Consider the following 19,667-nt stretch of genomic DNA (forward strand, 5'->3'; position numbering starts at 1 on the left):
GTTAAGAACTTGAAAAAGTTTTAAACTTGACTAAAACACAATTCAACCCCCCCTTCTTGTGTTTTCACACCTTCAGAATGAGTTGGAGGTGAGAGAGGATGAAAAAATTCATCTAAGTTGAATTGGGAGAAAAGGTGAGAAAGTGAAAAAGAGGGAAAGTGGGAGAGTGGGAAAGTGGAAAGGTAGGGGAGTGGAATGGACACGTGGCGTAAGCTGAGAGGCCGCCTCCAGCAAGTGTGGTTCACTTGCTCAAGAGGGAGGTGGTTCTTGTTTTTTCATTTTATTTTTTAAAATGTATATATATGTGTAATATTTTGATTGGTTGTTTATATTTTTATTTATTCTAATACTTTCATGGCAATTATTGCATAGCGTATTTTTTTTCAAATTTTTTTTTAATACCAAAATTCATAATTTTAAAAACTCTATAAATAGAGTTATGGTTTGCTATACTTTCAACATAAAAAAAAAAAACTCATTTTTACACTTCTTTCTCTAGTTTTTCCTTGTGCAATGGATCAAAATAATTACTCGTTTAACAACCAAAACACGAATAATTATCCATTTCATAGCCAAAATTCAAGCAATTTTCCGGTGAACAACCAAAACCCCAACCAACCACAACCTCAGAATCCATCAAATTATGGTTTTGCACCTATGTTTGGCATGCCTTCAACTGTGCCAAATTATCCACCACAATACAGATCTATGATGCATTATGGACATCATTCTTCCAAAACAACCCATTATGCTAATCCTCGCTTCTCAAACCAATATCCAAATGTTGAAATCACTGAAATTCCTGAATTTTCAACTCAAATGACGCTCGGAAATGCGAGTGGTGCTAATGTTGATACTGAAGAAAATGTTGAGGAAATTCGTCCAAGTAGGAAGAAAAATGTCAAATGGACCACTGAGCAAAACTTAGTGCTTCTTAGTGGATGGATTAAATATGGAACGGATAGTGTAATTGGAAGGAATAAAAAAGGAGATACATTTTGGGGGAAAATTGCAGAATATTGCAACACACATTGCTCATTTGATTCTCCACGTGATCACGTTGTGTGTAAAAATCATTATAACTATATAAACACCAAACTGGGTAGATGGAGAGGAGCATATGATGTTGCTAAGCGTATGCAACAAAGTGGGTGGTCGGAGAATGATGTTTTGGAAAAAGCTCACCAGGTATATGGAGATAATGGAAATGGTAGCTTCAATTTAATGCAAAAATGACTCAAGGTTCGTGATCAACCAAGATATATGTCTCAAGTTGGTGGAAATAATGGATCTAAGAGGGCTCGTGAAGGTGATGTTGTTGATTCAAGTTCTGTTGGTTCCATTGCTCGTCCAATGGGAAGGGATGCAGCTAAAAAAAAGGAAAAGGGAAAGGTTCAAGAAGGGGGAAAGCGGAAGAGTTAACTATGGTTGAAGAAGGGTGTGATGAGTATATTCATTTCAAGGAGCAAGAATTTGAAAGATTAGACAAAATTGCTTTGGCACAACAAGAGGCAGCGAAAGCACACAATGAGGCAACCAGAGCCCAAGAGGAGGCATCAAGAATTAAGTTGGAAGCAGTGCGTACAAAAAAGATGAAGTTATTTGCGAAGTTAAGTGCTAAGGAACATTTGGATGAATATAACAAACAACTGCTAGAAATGTTGAAAGTAGAATTATTTGGAAACCTCTAAACCAATGTATTTGTTATGTTATATCTATAATCAATGTATTTGTTATGTTTTATCTATTAATCAATGCTTTTGTTATGTTTCGTATCTCTATTATTTATCTAGATGTGATGTCTGCAAACCATATGAATAGTTCTACAAGACAAAAAACTTGTTGGGCAGTGTGAATGGCATCCAATCCAATGTTGAAAGACAACTCAAAATAGTGAAAGACAACTCACATTATTATGCAAAATATGTTGGGCAGTGTGAATGGCATCCAATGCTGAAAGACAACTCAAAATAGTGAAAGACAACTCACATTATTCGGCAAAATATGTTGGGCAGTGTGAATTGTAACGACCCAATTTTCGTATTATTATTTTTATGTGTTAAAATATTTTATTTAACGTGGCATTTTAATTAAGTTAATAACTAGGGTTATTTATCGAGTACTTTAGTTATTAAGCGAGTAGAGTGAGTTAACGTGTAATTGGGCCAAGCCAATTGGGCTTGAGGCCCAATGGGCCTTGTGTGGGTGTGGAGCGCCCATATGGGCATAGTGAGGGAAGAGAGAATTCATTTTCTCATGTTCTTGTGAGAGGAAGAGAGAAGGGAGAGCAAGAGGAGAGCTAAGGCAAGCTTGAGCTAGAGGGATCAAGAGCAAATCTCCGAGTTTTCTTCGAATCCAGGTAAGAGAGTAGATTTCATATTCGTGGGTGACTCGAGGAAGGGGAGAATGTCGATTTCTCCTCACCCGAACTTCCTCCACCCCATTTTCGTTTTAGTTTGGATGGATTTTCTTAATGGAAATCGATTCTAAGGTTCATAACATGTTTAACATGCTCTTATCATGATGTATGAACGAATCTAATGGTTAAAAACGAGATTTATAAAGGATTAAACTCAAGAACTTTGTGTTCTTGAGAGTTTTGAGTAAAAGTGTTAAATCTCTACTTTTTCGTAGTAAAAATGGTAGATCGGTGAAATGAACCGTCCTTTTGTGTTTAGATATGTTTGTTGCACTTGAATACAAACTCATTTGGGGTTTATAACATGAAAAATGGGATTTTTGGGTGAATTTGGGTGGAAATCGCATGTTTTGAGCAGTTCTGGCAGGAGCTGTTCGCTACAGCTCGCTGCAGCTCGCTACGAGCAGGTGAGTCACTGGTGTGGTTCGCTGAAGCTCGCTGACCTTCGCTTAGCGAACAGCTCGCTACAGCTCGCTAAGGCTCGCTTAGCCACCGTGTCAGCACAGCACTTTGCTGTTTTGGAATTTGAATGACTTTGAGGGTTCTAACATGTTATATTATGTATTTTACCCAGTTTTTCGAGTAGATTCCGATTCCGGAGTTTGTTTTATGATAAAATGTATGCTTAATACACTTTACTTATATTATTAGTATTGTGTTAAAAATGTGAGTAAATGCATGATATATGAATATGCATGAATGTTGATGAATTGTTGATTATATGTGTGGAATATAATTGTTGTTGATTGTGTTGATGATGTTTGTTAAAATGTCAAAGAAGTATATTAAGGTGTTAATTAACTTAATAAAGAAGTATATCGAATTATGTTATTCGATAAAGAAGGATATTAAGGTATAGTGTTATCTTAATAAAGAAGTAATGTTGGATAATGTTCCACATTAGTAAATGAAGAGCTTAATGCTATTGATTGTGAGTGAATTCATGAAATACATACATGCATTCATGAATATATGTGATATTGGATATTCCAATAAAGAAGGATATCGGATTATATTTATCCGATAAAGAAGGATATTAGAGGTGAGATACTCTAATAAAGAAGATGGTACCACATGCATTAGATATGTCTAGGGGGCATAGCATGAAGATTGTGGCATTAGATTGCATTAGGATATGTGTACATTATTTGATATTTGATATGTGACACATATGTTTGGAATTTGTGATAATTGTCTATGTGTGTTAGACTTGTTGTATGTGTTGATTGTCCGATGATTTTAAATGTAATTGGCTCCAATATCTTGTGAATTATGATTGATATTTGATTATAACTTGTGTAACTTATAATTAAATGAAGTATGAGTACAATTAGGTTATAACTCCTAATTTGATGTGATTAATGAAGTATATGCATGAGTTAGACTATGTATGATTTGTGATGAAGTGTTTAAGTATCATTTACTTACACTTGTATATTTTTGAGTATGTTATCTAACTCTCTTTTATGTGTTATGTGCTGGACCGTTGGGGGTCCAGATTTTACAGGTTATGTGTGTTTCGTTGTTCGAGTCTTTGGTGACGCTCCGCTCTGATTGTGACACGGGAAAAGGGGTTGTATATAGTATATAGAGTCATTCATGACTCATGTATCTAGATTGGAAAAATGTATCTTTTATAAGGAAATTTATATTGTATAAAACGAGTTTTTATTAAATAATCATGTTAGTATTATTTTGTAAAGAGGAGTGTAATACCTAGAACTAATATTCTATAACTTAAATTGCAATTTTCCGTTGCGTATTTTGTAAAAGATTTAATAAAGGTAGAATTACATTAAAATAATGGGTTCGGGTGTTACATGAATGGCATCCAATGCTGAAAAACAACTCAAAATAGTGATAGACAACTCACATTATTAGGCAAAATATGTTGGGCAGTGTGAATGGCATCCGATGCTGAAAAATAACTCAAAATAGTGAAAGCTAACTCATTATTATGAAAAATAATGCATGACATTCAATGCTCACTCTAGTATAAATATATTATCATTGAAACTAAAGCCAACTTGTATGATAGCAAAGCATCTCTCTGATTATTCCTACCAATTTAACATTTAGCAATTTCTCTAAAACTCTCAATGGATCAATCTCAATTTGTTTTTGATATAGAATCCTACAAAAGACAGTCTCGTATGGAGGAGGAGTTAATTGTTAACCCTCTCAGGGAACGTCGCAAGAAAATATTAGAGGAAATGCAAGATTCTAACGGTGAGCGTACCAAGAGAAGATATATTCATAGAGATCATGCAGCAGCAAACCAAAGGTTAATAGACGACTATTTCTCAAATCAACCTACGTACGATGAGGCAATGTTTCGACGTAGATTTCGAATGCAGAAGCACCTTTTTTTACGCATTGTTGGGGACCTTTCAAACAACGATGTCTATTTCAAACAAAGATTTGATGCTGCAAAAAAAGAAGGTGTATCTCCATTAGCAAAATGTACCACAGCCATGCGTATGTTAGCGTATGGTTTATCAGCTGATGCGGTTGATGAATATATCAAAATAGGAGGTACAACTGCACTTGAATGTTTACGTAAATTCTGTAAAGGGATCATACAATTGTATGAGCCAATTTATTTGAGAGCACCAAACACTGATGACCTACAAAGGATACTCCAAGTTAGTGAGATGCGTGGCTTCCCTGGAATGATCGGGAGTATTGATTGCATGCACTGGAAATGGAAAAATTGTCCTACAGCTTGGGAAGGACAATTTACTAGAGGAGATAAAGGAACCACAACAGTTATTCTTGAAGCTGTTGCGTCTCATGATTTATGGATTTGGCATGCATTTTTTGGATGTCCAGGTACATTGAATGATATTAACGTACTTGATCGCTCTCCAGTTTTTGATGATGTTGAAAAAGGGAATGCTCCCAAAGTTAAGTTCTTTGTAAATGGACGCCCATACAATATGACATACTATCTCGCCGATGGTATTTACCCTTCATACCCAACATTTGTCAAATCGATTAGACTTCCAATTACTGAACAAGATAAGTTATTTGCGAAATATCAAGAGGCTTGTCGAAAGGATGTGGAGCATGTATTTGGAGTGCTACAAGCTTGTTTTCAAATCATTCGTGAACCAGCCCGAATGTGGGATATAGGTGACTTGGCTATCATCATCAGAACTTGTATCATATTACATAATATGATTGTCGAGGATGAACGTGATACATATGCACAAAATTGGAACGACTTTGATCAGGGAAATACAAGTGGTTCCAACACAACGCAACAATTCTCAACTGAGGTACTACCCTCGTTTCATAATCATGTTCGTTCAAGATCTGAGTTACGCGATCCAAGTGCACATCATCAGTTGAAGGCTGATCTTGTCGAGCATATCTGGAAAACATTTGGAATGTTTCGTGACTAGCATTGGTTATGTATTTTAAAGTGTGATTTATGAGTTTGGTTATTTCATATGTCGAGTGATTTGTATTGTGTGCTTTACTAATTCTATTTCGTGTGTAACAATTTTTACTATAATCGAGTTGTTTTTGCGTATCTTAATTGAGTTAATAATAAATTTTTTTTTGTCATTTTTAGTTGATAAATTAAGGAAGAATAATAATTTTAAATATTAAATATATAAAAATTAAAATATTCATTATTTAAAAAAATATAAATAATAATAATTATTATACAAAATTAAATAATATAAATGAAGAATAAAGAATGTGGGGTGTATGAAAGTGAGTTGGAAGAGAGAATATTTGGTTTAAACTAAACCATTGTAGGAGTAAAAGTTGAATAATAGTTTAATTGTTATGTGGAAGAGAGAGAAAATGATGTGGAATATTGGGAAGTGAAAAAGGTGGGGTTTAAACCTTAAACCATTGTTGATAGTCTAAAAGTGTGATGTGATAAGGCAATGCAATAAGACAGTTGCAGTGTTGCAGTAATATATTTAAACTAGTAGGCATATTATATACTACTATTTCGGTCGGGTCCGGTTAAGAGAGATCAAATCAATCAAAACCACACCTGCTCAGTGGAACTCGTATGAAACTGAAAATCAAAACTCGTTAAACCGAATAAATCCGCCCATTTACTTCAGTTTTTTTGTGGGTTTTTCGGGTTTCGGTGGGACGAAACATTTTTGCACAGCCCTAGTTGATAGAACCTTGTGAGTACGTGCTCAGTATAGTAGATTCAATCACCACGTGTCCCCTACTTTTCAAGCGACACTTCTAGTAACGTGGGATGTTTGATTCAGACAAATTAACTTGATAATAATGAGACGAGAACCGAAATGATTACACGACTAAATTAGAGCAGTTTTGTTCATGAGAAATCTCCTTTTGTTCCTGTTCAATGCTTAGATGGATGACACGTGGGAAAAATATAAATTAGATGGCTGAGATTAAAACTAAGAAGTATTTGTTTTAATAAAAAAACAAAAAAGAGATAGTAAGAAGAGAAAGAAACATGTTGTATGCAATGAAGCACGGACACTGACACGTCGACACTGATAAATCATAAGTATCGGTGTCGGTGTCGGACACGAACACCGACACGTGTCCGACACAGACACGCCTAATCTGAGGAGTGTCGGTGCTTCCTAGGTTGTATGTCTTCTTCTTCCTCATGTTTCACTAATACAACATTTGTTCCATCTACACCTCACCAACTATCGCCGCCGCTCATCTCCGCCCGTCACAACGGCGTCCTTCCTCCATTCTTCTCCACACACAGCCACATATCAGCTCGTCATCTTGCCATCTCGCCGAACCTCACTGTCTCGCCGCCGCCGTTTCCACAAACAAAACAATCTGAATAACATAACATTTAAATACAAGCTATTGCAAATTGAATAAACCAGACTAGTAATAAGCATGCTCCTCCAGTTTCATCATCCTCATCTTATCACTCTCAGTCAGCATCTATTCATCAAATAAATTTTAGTAATAAACACAACGCGTAATGATGAAAGGAAGGTGAGACAACGAGGTGGTGTGTTGAGAAGATCAGAAGAAGGGAGAAAGAACGCCTCCGTGACGAAATGAGGTGGAGGCAAAGGGAAGAGGGAGGAGAGGCGATGATGAAAGGGATTCTGATCAAAGAGAAACAAAATGAAGTTCACTCGTGCATGTTAATGTTACTTTTTTTTTCCAGTATAAACAAATAATCAATAATTAATTCTAACATTCTAATCTCAATCGAGTTATTTTTTTTCCACGTGTCATCCATCTATGCAATGAACAGGAATAAAAAGAGCCTTTGAAAATGGAGCAAAACTGCACTCTTGAATCTTGATGATGTGCTTGAAATTGAGTATAAAAAAGTAAATAACGGTAAAATATCAATATCAATTATTTTAAAGTAAGCTTAAGACTACTTATTTACTACCATTGAGGCGAGTGCTACAGTGAAAGAGTGACTCATATTTTTCACGGTGCACGAGTATTTTTACTCATTAGAGATAGGGATGGCAAAAAAACCCAAACCCGAGAGACCCACCCGAACTCAAACCCAAGTCAACGGGCGAAATCCGATTTGACTGGGTTTGGGTTTGGGTGACACCCGATAATATGGGTGTGGGTTTGGTATCAGTCAAACCCACACCCGAAACCCATACACCCACCCGAAATATTTTATAATTATCTAATTACCCCCATAGTCTCCCTCAATTTTCTTGGAAGACCTTAATTTTAGTTGTAATTTAATTTCTTGAAAATCTATGTTGTAATTTATTGAAAGTCTATGTTTGAATTTTCTTGGAAGACCTTAATTTTAGTTGTAATTTAATTCAAAGTCTATGTTGGAATATAATTTCTTAAATTTGCAAATTATTTTCAAATGTGATGTGGGTTTGGGTTTGGGTGGAAAAAACCCGAACCCAATGGGTGTGGGCGTGGGTGTTGTTTTGCCACCCGAACAACCTTTGGGTTTGGGTGATGATTTTGGGTGTGGGTTTGGTAAGTGTCAAACCCGCACCCATGAGCGCCCGTTGCCATCCCTAATTAGAGATTATATACTTACTCAAGAAAATATGATACACTCTGGCACTTTATCACTCCTTCAACAAACTAAATTTTCCACTGCATCTTATTTCTCTCTCTCCTTGCTGGTAAATGGTTATCTGACGGAGGTCACTATTCTTCGACGAACAACATCAGCCCAAAACAGAGAAAATTAGAATAATGGAACAAAGCGAATCTTAAAAAAATCGGAACATAAGAGCAACGAGTAGAAGAGGCAAATTACAGTAAAAAAAAAAAAAAGAAGAGACAAATTAAGTCTTTATTATTATTATTATTATTATTATTATTATTATTATTATTATTATTATTATTATTATTATTATTATTATTAGACCCATCTCACTAGGGTTGGGAATAGGTCAGGCGGCCTACAGACGTCTTCGGTCTGGCCTGTGTAAGTCTGGCCTGGCCTGCCCTGTTTATTAAAAATGTCAGGCTTAGGTTTTGAAAAAAGTCTATTTACATAAATAGTCAGACTCATGCTTCTAAAAAAGCTTACAAAGTCTGATAGACCGCCTGTTTATATTTAATTATTATTATTTATATAATATTATTTTATTTTATTTTTGCCAAAGAAAAAATATATTATTATTTAATCATATTTGTTATTTTATTAACTTTTAATTATTGTGCTAATCATTTTATTAGTTTTTTCTTAATGTTAAAGAAATTTTAAAAATTTAAATGTGAAGGTCTGTTTAGCACCTTTATGTAACACAGACTTTTAAATAGACTACAAGGCCAGACCAGACTTTAAAAAGGCTCAGGCCAAGCCAAAATAAATAACATTTGATAGGTCGTAGGTCAGGCTTAGGCCTGAAGAAAAATCATAGGCCAGGCTCAGGCCTATCAAGGCATGGCCTATCAAGACCTGGCATGTTCCCAACCCTACATCTCACACACTCATTCGGCCATTCTCAATCTCAGACACCAATCCTTTCTAATTCACTCTCTATCTCACAACCCCAACAAAAAAGGTTTGTGATATGGTTTCTATTATGCAATCTTACCTTTGATGATTTATTTGGTCTTTTCAAATATTGTTATCCAAGAGATGAAGAAGAAAGGGTTGAGTCCGAAAGAGAAGAGTTACGGAAAGGAAGGGGGTGGAAACGCGTAAATAGAGGGTGGCGATCATATGTGGAAGGCCCACCTAGAGATCTAGTACAACAACTTAACTCAATGGTAAATAGTAGTGTTGCACGGTACAAGACTGGCGGAGTCTACTGTGAACAAGTAGCTTAAGTCTTGCACCGTGCAAGACTAATTTCCTCCGTTGGATCAGGATGCTTCGCAAATTATTATCATGTGTTGCCTATATTTAATATATTAATTAATTTTATTTTCACATTTAAAAATAAATAAATAAATTCTCTCTCCTCTGTTACAGATTTCGTTTCTTCTTCCTCTCTTTTCACCATGACCGCCGACGTCGACACTCGCTTTTAGGCTTCTCACCGACGTCGTTTGGTCAGCCGTGTTTAGCCATGAAATCACCGATACTTAATTTCTCTCTTCCTCCTCTACAAAACCCCTAAAAAAAATTCAGATCCATAGATTTTAAAAATCCCAACTGCCATTGTCTTTTATTTTCCGGCCACCTTTGGCCACATATGGAGAAACTGGACTACCCATTTTCATTCCCCTTGACATCTGTAACAAATCCCCTAAATTTATTTTATGATTGGAGAACTTTTATCGACGACCACCATGTTAAAAATCGTCTCCTCCGCGCCGGTATTTGATACCACTATTCTCTCCCTCTGTCTATGACCACCATCATTTAAGTCTCAACAATTATGGCCAAAAACAGAAAATGAAGAAACAAAAATATTGTCAAATATATAAATTAAAAGTACTCAGATTTTGAGAAATGAAGTTAGAATTATTGAGATTTTGAGAAATGAGATTAGAAGTATTGAGATTTTGGTGAAGCATCACATAATGGTTATGGAGGAGGGAGACTGCTCCTGAGTTGAAAGTTGAGACAATGAAGAAAGAAAGAAAAATAATCAAGTGTTACTGACCTACCATAAGATTTGGTGTGTCTATCAATCCAACTGTTAAAAAAAAGTTGTGCACCATGCAAGACATTCCTTGCTATTTCACATTAGACAAAGCCTACAAGACTTATCATGCTCTTTCACATTAGACAAAGCCTACCTTTGATTCTGACCCTTTCATCTGGTGTTATCATGGTATTCGGTGTAAAGTATTTGTTTCTCAGGTTTCTATTGTACATATTTGTCTGTAATTTTGAATAAATGATTTATTCAAATCTGATGTTGTCTATATAGCAATAGCACTAAACACTAACATAATTGTGCAGAAGCAAAACAAAAAATTCCTTGTTTCAAAAAAAAAATAATAATTCCTTAGTTTAAAAAAAAAAAACACCTTTTTCGGACCCTAAAAAATCTAAAACAAACAGCTATGTTCAGTCATTTGTGTTCAAAAAAGTTTGATCTGAAAATTAGATTAAATTATTTAAGCTAACATAAAAATTTATTTTCATTAATTCTACTAAAACCTAAATTTGGACAAATAATTCTACATCAAACATGCATGCAATATCCGTTTGACGTGCTTTTCCCATTTAAACTATTCCACGTTACACAACATCAGAGCATAGATCAGCACTTTTGTATACATAAAACTGATGACAGTTTGGAATATAAATCAGGTCCATGCAATTGATTCAAAATAAGCAGAGAAGTACAGAAAAGTCAACGATATCTATGAGTTATTGAATCAAGCTGCAGCAGCGTCAACCATTTCTTGCTCCACGGTGGTGCTTGGGGTAACTGGATTGTAATGGTAGTGAAGTTCACCAACATCATCACCGGACAATTTCTTCCATCCAGTTGGTCCCACGTAGTAAACTGAAATCATATAAATGAATATCCAAGTTAGTGACATTAATTAATTTCATGCCTTACAAATTTATAATAAAATACGCACACATAGCTGCTGCAAAAAGGTTGACCTAGTTAGGGGTAACTACAATAATAACATTTTTCTGCTATAGTATTTCATATTAATAAGCTAGTTTAGAAACCATGGACTATTTTCAAGTAAGTGGACATATAGAAATATAGATATCATGTTTTGGGATGGCATGAGAGTTGAAACTTGCTACAGTACCACTTAATAAAAGTGGGCATCAGGTAGCAGTCAAGCGGCTAAAATACTCACTTAAATTCTTAGAAGTATGCTAGTAAGTAACATGTAGGTAAGGGAGTACATTAACAAATTTAAAGATATCTTTGTTAATGTTCTTTTGCTAAAAAAACATGTGAGTGTATGTTGGCAATTATTTATCTATGTCTGTGAATTGGCAGCAAAATGTCATAAACTTATAGATATAGCTGGTCAATAGGGGAGAAAAGGTACCGCTAGCAACTCCACCACTAGCACCATCACGAAATGTGGCATGATAAATTGCTCGTCGAGCCAATTCAGAAGCTTCCTCAATTGACATGTCATATTTGTACCTAGTATGACAAAGAACATGTTATTTGTTGACAAGATTCGGCACAAGAATTATAAACGATAATTAAATAGGAAGTTTAGCTAACCCGCTGTCCAATACACCATAAGCATATGGTGAACCAGATCCTACAGAGAATCTGGTGCCTTTAAGTCTTCCTCCTTCACTATCAACATAATATAGACCAGGACCCTAAATAGAGATCAATCATTGTAAGTCAAAATAGGACTATTTAATCAAAAGTCATTTATTTATTTGACCTGTGAATTACCGTCTCATCCCATCCAGCAATCATGGTACCAACAGATAACCCCATTCCACGGTAAGAGTATAAAATATTTGCAAGTAACTTGGAGGCTCCTGTTACTGAAATTCTTCTTTTATTTGCCAACTCATGCAAGCGACACTGCAGATAATATGAACCACATCAAAAAATCTATTTGTAACCAAAGTCAATGATAGAAGTTATATGCAAGTAAGTAAGTCACCTAATTGATCAAAAAGGAGGTATGAAGCACAATGGAAAGATTATATGAGGGGGATAAAAAATACAAGCAACCCATAAAAACAATAATATAAACATAAATTAACAAATGAAAACTTGACATTTTGATGTTGACCACAATAAAACTACTCTGCAATAGTTTTTGTAACAATTAAGGAACAGTTTGTCATAAACAGACCCACCAACACAAATAGCAAACAATATATCATATATCATATAAACATGGATCAATCTGAACAAATTATCAGTTCAACCATGAATTAGTGGATGTCAATCTGAGGCCTAATATATTCAAAATATACTCATCCCAAACCAATGCCAATTAAATAACATCCAAGTCTTAGTGTAACAAGCCTAAAGGTAATTCACGGAAAAGTAATGAAAGCATCCACAACAATGTGTGCATAAGTGTGGATTATGCTGTGGCCTCACTTGGGGTTTGCCAAATATACAAAAACATCCACATTGATTGAATTCATTATAAGTTAAGAGTTAACCTTCAAATATTTAAACATGCTGCCATATGCATACTTTATAAATTAGAATAGAATATGAATTCATATAGGACAGCCACCAACATATACAAATTATTGAGATTGGGCAATGATAGATATCGTATAGTTTATACAAGGAATAATAGAAATAAAGGAAAAGAAGCACGTGCTCAGGATGATGCAAATCAATTAAATGCATCAGATGTGACTAAATACGTGGCAGAGAGAGAAGGGCTCTAGATCCTTTTTATACGGAACCCATCATGGAGAGTTGGTTACGGATTGATTCAATTGCAGTCATTGCAGAGGAGTGTTAAGCAGCTCGAATTGCTTATTCTATCTTAAATTCCTGCATTTTTTATTTCTTTCCTTCTTCACTTTATATTGTATACATGGTTAGATCCCGTTTGATCTCTAACCCAATTTCAAATCAATAATACAATATAATTTTCTCTGTTTCTTTGAATTCTGTGTGGTGATTTTCTTTCTAGATCTATTGAATCCTATCAATTGGTATCTAGAGCCTTGGTTAGATCTTAACCCTTGTATGGTAGCAACAACAACAAGAAACATCATGGAAAATAGAATTGATCTCGTAGAACAGAGAACTAACACTATGGAAACAACTTTGGAGCTGATGCGTAAGATGGTGGTAGATATACACTCACGACCTCAGATCTCGTTGGATCAGGTTCGTCAGCTGATCACTGAAACACATCCTCACCGTCGTCGAGCACATAATCGTAACGTTGAGGAAGAGGATTGGAGCGATCAGAGCGCGATTTCATCAGGATCACGACGGCGAACAACACGTAACCATGGTGGTCACCGTTTGAATCTGGGAGGAAGTAGGAGGAGATTGGATATTCCAATCTTCAAAGGAGAAGATGCGTATGGGTGGTTAGTAAGAGTGGAACGTTATTTTAGAATCAATGAAATACGTATGCAGGAATTTAAGATAGAATAAGCAATTCGAGCTGCTTAACACTCCTCTGCAATGACTGCAATTGAATCAATCCGTAACCACAAGGTTCAAGGACCCTGCTGGTGAGTACAGTGGGATTAAGAAGGAGAATGAGAAGGTTGGCTCAGTGACTACTAATAGGCCTAAGGGAAGATTTCTTAACCCTGCAGAATTGGATGAAAGAAGTAAGAAAGGACTATGTTTCAAATGTGGGGATAAGTGGAATAGGGATCATGTGTGCAAATTCAAGCATATGCACTTGAAATTATGTGAAGCAAGCAGTGAAGATGAGGGAGAAGAGAACTGGGAGGCAGAACAAAAGGAGGAGGTTGAATTAGTGGAGGAATTGAAGACATTACAACTTTCTTTGCAGAGTAGAGAAGGATTCACTTCCAACAAGTCTTTTAAGGTGTGGGCTAACATAGGAGGTAGGAGAGTATTGACATTAATAGACTCAGGAGCTACCAGCAATTTCATATCTTCTAAGTTGGTGACTGAGCTTAATTTAGCAATAACTGAGACACCTACTTATGTCATTGAAGTGGGGAATGGAGAGAAAGTGAAGAATAGTGGGGTATGTGAAGAGTTGGGATTTAACATTCAAGATGTTAAATTCCAACAACATTTTTTTATTATGGAACTCAGTGGTTCAGAAATTGTTTTGGGAATGGATTGGTTGGCAAGCTTAGGCAACATAGAAGCAAATTTTGGCAATTTGTATCTGAAATGGGAAGTGCAGGGCAAAAAATACAGTATTCAAGGAGATCCAGCCATGTGTAATAGCCAAGTTAATTGGAGAACAATGCTGAAAGCTATCTCTAATGAAGGGGTAGGATTCTATGTGCATGGAGTACAGACAGAATTAAAGAACCAGAGCAATCAAGGAATTACTTCTGACTGGGAAGAAGTAATTGCTAGATTTGAAGAAGTGTTCAATATGCCTATTGGGTTGCCACCACCTAGAGAACATGATCATGCCATAGTGTTACAACCAGATGCAGTCATCCCTAACTTGAGACCTTACAGGTATCCTTTTTACCAGAAGAATGAAATTGAGAAGATGGTAAAAGAAATGTTAAAGGCAGGAATCATCCGACATAGTACAAGTCCTTTTTCAAGTCCTATCTTGTTAGTAAAAAAGAAAGATGGGGGGTGGAGGTTTTGTACTGACTACAGGGCTCTTAATAAGGTAACAGTGGCTAATAAATTTCCTATTCCTATCATTGAAGAGTTATTAGATGAATTAGGAGGAGCTATCATATTTTCTAAGTTGGATTTAAAATCTGGTTACCACCAGATTAGAATGAAAGAATCAGATATAGCAAAGACTGCATTTAGGACCCATGAGGGTCACTATGAATACTTAGTCATGCCGTTTGGTTTGACCAATGCTCCATCTACATTTCAAGCATTGATGAATGAGGTTTTAAGACCTTACTTGAGAAAGTTTGTATTAGTTTTTTTTGACGATATTCTCATTTATAGTACAAACAAAGATGAACATATGCTGCACTTGACAGAAATTTTGCAAACTTTGCAAAATCACAAACTGTTTGCAAATAAAAAAAAATGTTCATTTGGCCAAGCAGAAATTGAATACTTGGGCCATATTATTTCTGGTGGGGGAGTATCAGCTGACCCTAAAAAGATAGAAGATATGATGAAGTGGCCTATTCCAAAGGATTTAAAAGGGCTTAGGGGATTTCTGGGCTTGACAGGTTATTATAGAAAATTTGTTAAAAACTATAGCAAAATAGCCTGGCCTTTAACACAATTATTGAAGAAAGATAATTTTAAATGGGGAGAAGAACCACAACATGCTTTTGAAGTCCTAAAGAAAGCTATGACCACTATACCAGTCCTAGCCATGCCAGATTTTAAGAAAGATTTCGTGTTAGAAACTGATGCTTCTGGCCATGGTATAGGTGCAGTGTTAATGCAAGAAGGCAAGCCCATAGCATACATGAGCCAAACTTTATCTGCTAGAGCTCAAGGTAAATCTGTGTATGAGAGGGAACTTATGGCTATAGTAATAGCTGTACAAAAATGGAGACCATATCTGCTAGGAAAAAAATTTATAGTTCACACTGATCAAAGAAGTTTGAAACACATTACTGAACAGAAATTGATGGGCGAAGAGCAACAAAAATGGATTGCAAAACTGATTGGTTTTGATTTTGAGGTGAAGTACAAACCAGGGAAAGAAAATAGTGCTGCTGATGCCCTTTCCAGACAGATGCAATATGCCACTATTGCTATGGTACAATGTGAAGCCTGGGAAGGGTTAGAAGAAGAGATACAAAGCGATGAAAAGTTGAAAAATATTATCCAAGATTTAATGAGTAATTCTTTGAGTCACCCTGGTTATCAATTAAAAGGAGGAAAACTGTTTCATGAAGGAAGGATAGTGATTCCAAAACAATCACCCAGGATTGCTTGGATCCTACATGAGTTTCATGACACAGCCACTGGAGGACATTCTGGTTATTTACGAACTTACAAGAAGATTGCAGGTTTGGTGTTTTGGGAGGGAATGAGAAAAAACATCAAAGCCTATGTTGATTCTTGTGAAGTTTGTCAAAGGAACAAATACCAAACTCTGAGTCCTGGAGGTCTTTTACAACCATTACCCATTCCCACTCAATTATGGAGTGATATCTCTATGGACTTTATAGGTGGATTGCCTAAAGTTCAAGGAGTTGATACTATTATGGTAGTAGTTGATAGATTGACAAAATATGCTCATTTCTTGCCAGTAAAGCATCCCTACACAGCCAAAGATATAGCAGAACTGTTTATCAAAGAAATAGTAAGATTACACGGTTTTCCTAGCTCAATAGTTTCAGACAGGGACAGAGTTTTTCTGAGTTCTTTTTGGACAGAATTATTCAAGCAGGCTGGTACAAAGCTGAAGTACAGTAGTGCATATCATCCCCAATCTGATGGACAGACTGAGGTGGTGAATAGATGTTTGGAAACGTACTTAAGATGCTTGACAGGGAGACAGCCTAAGATGTGGCCTAAGTGGTTAGCATGGGCAGAATACTGGTACAACACCAATTACCATGCCTCTATTAAGTCCACTCCTTTTGAAGCCTTGTATGGGAGACACCCACCCATCTTAGTTAGAGGAGATGTGCATCTGTCTGCAGTAGAAGAAGTCAATAAATTGACTGCTGAAAGAAACGAAATGATTAGGGAAATGAAAGATCAACTTCTGAAAGCCCAAGATCAAATGAGGGAACAGGCCAATAAGCATAGAAGAGAGGTGAATTATCAAGTAGGAGATATGGTCTACTTAAAAATTCAACCTTACAAGTTGCAAAAGTTGGCAAAGAGGTTTAATCAAAAGCTGAGTCCTAGATACTATGGACCTTATGAGATATTAGAGAGAGTAGGAGCTGTGGCCTACAAACTCAAACTACCAGCAGATAGTAGAGTGCATCCAGTTTTCCATGCTTCATTGTTAAAGAAGGCAGTCTCAGCAAATGTAGAAACTCAACCCTTACCTACTTGCATGAATGAGAATTGGCAATTGGAACCAGGCCCTGAAGAAGCAAGGGACTCTAGAGTTAATGACAAAGGAGAGTTAGAAGTTTTAGTGAAGTGGGAAGGATTACCAGAATTTGAAAACTCATGGGAATTGGTGCACAAGATGAGACAAGAATTTCCTGAATTCCTCTTTGAGGTCAAAGAGAGTCTTGAAGGAGGGGGTATTGATAGATATCGTATAGTTTATACAAGGAATAATAGAAATAAAGGAAAAGAAGCACGTGCTCAGGATGATGCAAATCAATTAAATGCATCAGATGTGACTAAATACGTGGCAGAGAGAGAAGGGCTCTAGATCCTTTTTATACGGAACCCATCATGGAGAGTTGGTTACGGATTGATTCAATTGCAGTCATTGCAGAGGAGTGTTAAGCAGCTCGAATTGCTTATTCTATCTTAAATTCCTGCATTTTTTATTTCTTTCCTTCTTCACTTTATATTGTATACATGGTTAGATCCCGTTTGATCTCTAACCCAATTTCAAATCAATAATACAATATAATTTTCTCTGTTTCTTTGAATTCTGTGTGGTGATTTTCTTTCTAGATCTATTGAATCCTATCAGGCAACTACAAAAAATATAAAAGGAATCAAAACCAAAATATGTTTTCATCTGAGGAAGTTAGACAATGAGTTTTAGTAATCTCTAAATTACATAACTATCCTTCAAAAATAATTTGTCTTAAAGCATTATAACTTTCTTCCTATCAATGCTTCCAAAGGCTTTCTAGCACAGGCAGATATTTAGTTTTGCCCTCCCATTGTCCCAACCCCATTCACTTTCTTTTTCACTCCTTGATTACTTCCTAAGCTACAGTCTAGGGACACATAATTTTCATTTAACGAGTATAAACATGGTTCAAAATGGACCCCACATTTTTTCTACTAGCAACAAGGCACTTAACTAAGATACAGTCCCAACAGGCCTAACAAAAGTAATCACCCAAGATGTCCCATGAGCTTAGCTCAGTTGGCAAGGGACATCACATTTTATATGCAGGGACACCCCAACTTATTTCTAGCTACTAGGCTATCCGACAAAAAAAAAAAAAAAAAGTAATCATCCAAGATAGAAGGATAGCCTAGTCTACCTTGATGCCGAGATTCCTATGCCAAAACTGGCAATCAGCAGCACCTCCAGCCATTGTCCCAAGCATGTAAGGATTGATTTCAATAATTTTCTTCACAGACTGTGATGCTATAAAAAAAAAAAAAAACTGTTTAATAAGAAGCAAGTAACATAAAACCCTACCAGTACCAAACAAAAGAGTTGATAAACACTCACATATATATCCTCCCATGCTAGCACGAGAATCTGCAGCTACCATAACACCCTCCTTAAATATAAAAGCAAGAGTCGTAGTACCCTTAGCGGGTTTCACCATCTGAATAGCTTCTTTAAGGAACCCATCGAACTAGCAAAACACCAAAAAAACAAAATATTCAGATAAAAGTAAAACCTTCAAGTTTCAACCTTTTTCTCTACAACCTAGTCTTTGATTTCATACCCCCAATATTTCACAAACAAACTTAAACCCTAATTTTATTTTCCTTCAGATTTTTCGAAAAATTCAAAACTTGTAGGGTTAATCAAATACTCACATCGTTGGAATTGGGAAGGTCGAATGATGGAGGTGCGGAGATTTCTCCGGCGACATCGTTTCCATGTAAAATCAGTGAAGGGAACGATTCAAGACCACTTGTATCAAGCTTCATGGTTGCAGAATATGACCTAACCGATTGGCGAAGAAGAAAGAGTTGCAGTGTGAGATCTGTTGATTTTGAAGCAACGAGAAGAAAAAAAATTATTAAGGAATTAAAACAACAGTGTTTTGTTGGCTTGGGGAAAAAGGAAGGACTTATTTTGGGCCGGATTGGAATAGGCCCATTTATTTTCTTTTAAAAACAAGAATTTTTTTTTCTCTACCCATACATTTATCACTCCACCCCTACAAATAATCTGTTATTCCAATTTTACCCTTTATTTAATTTTTTTTCACCCCCTCCACTCCACCAATGTGTTCCGGTACTAATTTTTTTTCTTTGGAGGGTTGGTTTTGTTGAATCTCAGCCAATACTTAAATTTTTCAAGCTCTCCCAAAAAGCATTCCGATACTATTTTTTTTTTCTTTGGAGGGTTGGTTTTGTTCCGATACTTAATTTTTTCTTTGTAGCCTGCTTTGTCGTTTCAAGCTCTTCCAGCAACAATAGAATGCTTCAAGAGA

At 36.0% G+C, this 19,667-nt stretch overlaps 1 protein-coding gene and 1 pseudogene across 2 annotated transcripts; one reads left to right on the forward strand and one right to left on the reverse strand.

Annotated features, from left to right (window-relative positions):
• Positions 1–513: 513 nt before the first annotated feature.
• On the forward strand, positions 514–5,826 carry LOC123897007 (annotated as a pseudogene).
• Positions 5,827–10,999: 5,173 nt separating this feature from the next.
• LOC123897008 (proteasome subunit beta type-5-like) lies at positions 11,000–19,308 on the reverse strand. Of its 2 annotated transcripts, XM_045947485.1 has the most exons (7): positions 19,045–19,308; positions 18,728–18,857; positions 18,534–18,640; positions 12,199–12,333; positions 12,016–12,119; positions 11,831–11,931; positions 11,000–11,319 (listed from the first exon to the last, which is right to left on the reverse strand). In XM_045947485.1, exons 1-7 carry the CDS (start codon positions 19,156–19,158, stop codon positions 11,189–11,191), a joined length of 822 nt encoding a protein of 273 aa, XP_045803441.1. In that variant the 5' UTR covers positions 19,159–19,308; the 3' UTR covers positions 11,000–11,188. The 2 variants fall into 2 exon arrangements, with proteins under 2 accessions (XP_045803441.1, XP_045803440.1); XM_045947484.1 differs by having other exon boundaries at positions 18,534–18,857; positions 19,045–19,249.
• Positions 19,309–19,667: the final 359 nt, after the last annotated feature.

This window comes from Trifolium pratense, linkage group LG7, assembly GCF_020283565.1.
Source record: "Trifolium pratense cultivar HEN17-A07 linkage group LG7, ARS_RC_1.1, whole genome shotgun sequence".
Lineage (NCBI taxonomy): Eukaryota > Viridiplantae > Streptophyta > Magnoliopsida > Fabales > Fabaceae > Trifolium > Trifolium pratense.

Coding starts and splice junctions, on each gene's coding strand:
- LOC123897008 (XM_045947484.1), bottom strand. CDS start 19,158: ATGAAGCTTGATACAAGTGGTCTTGAATCGTTCCCTTCACTGATTTTA. Junction 18,858..19,044: donor ACCTTCCCAATTCCAACGAT/GTGAGTATTTGA, acceptor GTGTTTTGCTAG/TTCGATGGGTTCCTTAAAGA. Junction 12,120..12,198: donor TTGCTGGATGGGATGAGACG/GTAATTCACAGG, acceptor ATCTCTATTTAG/GGTCCTGGTCTATATTATGT.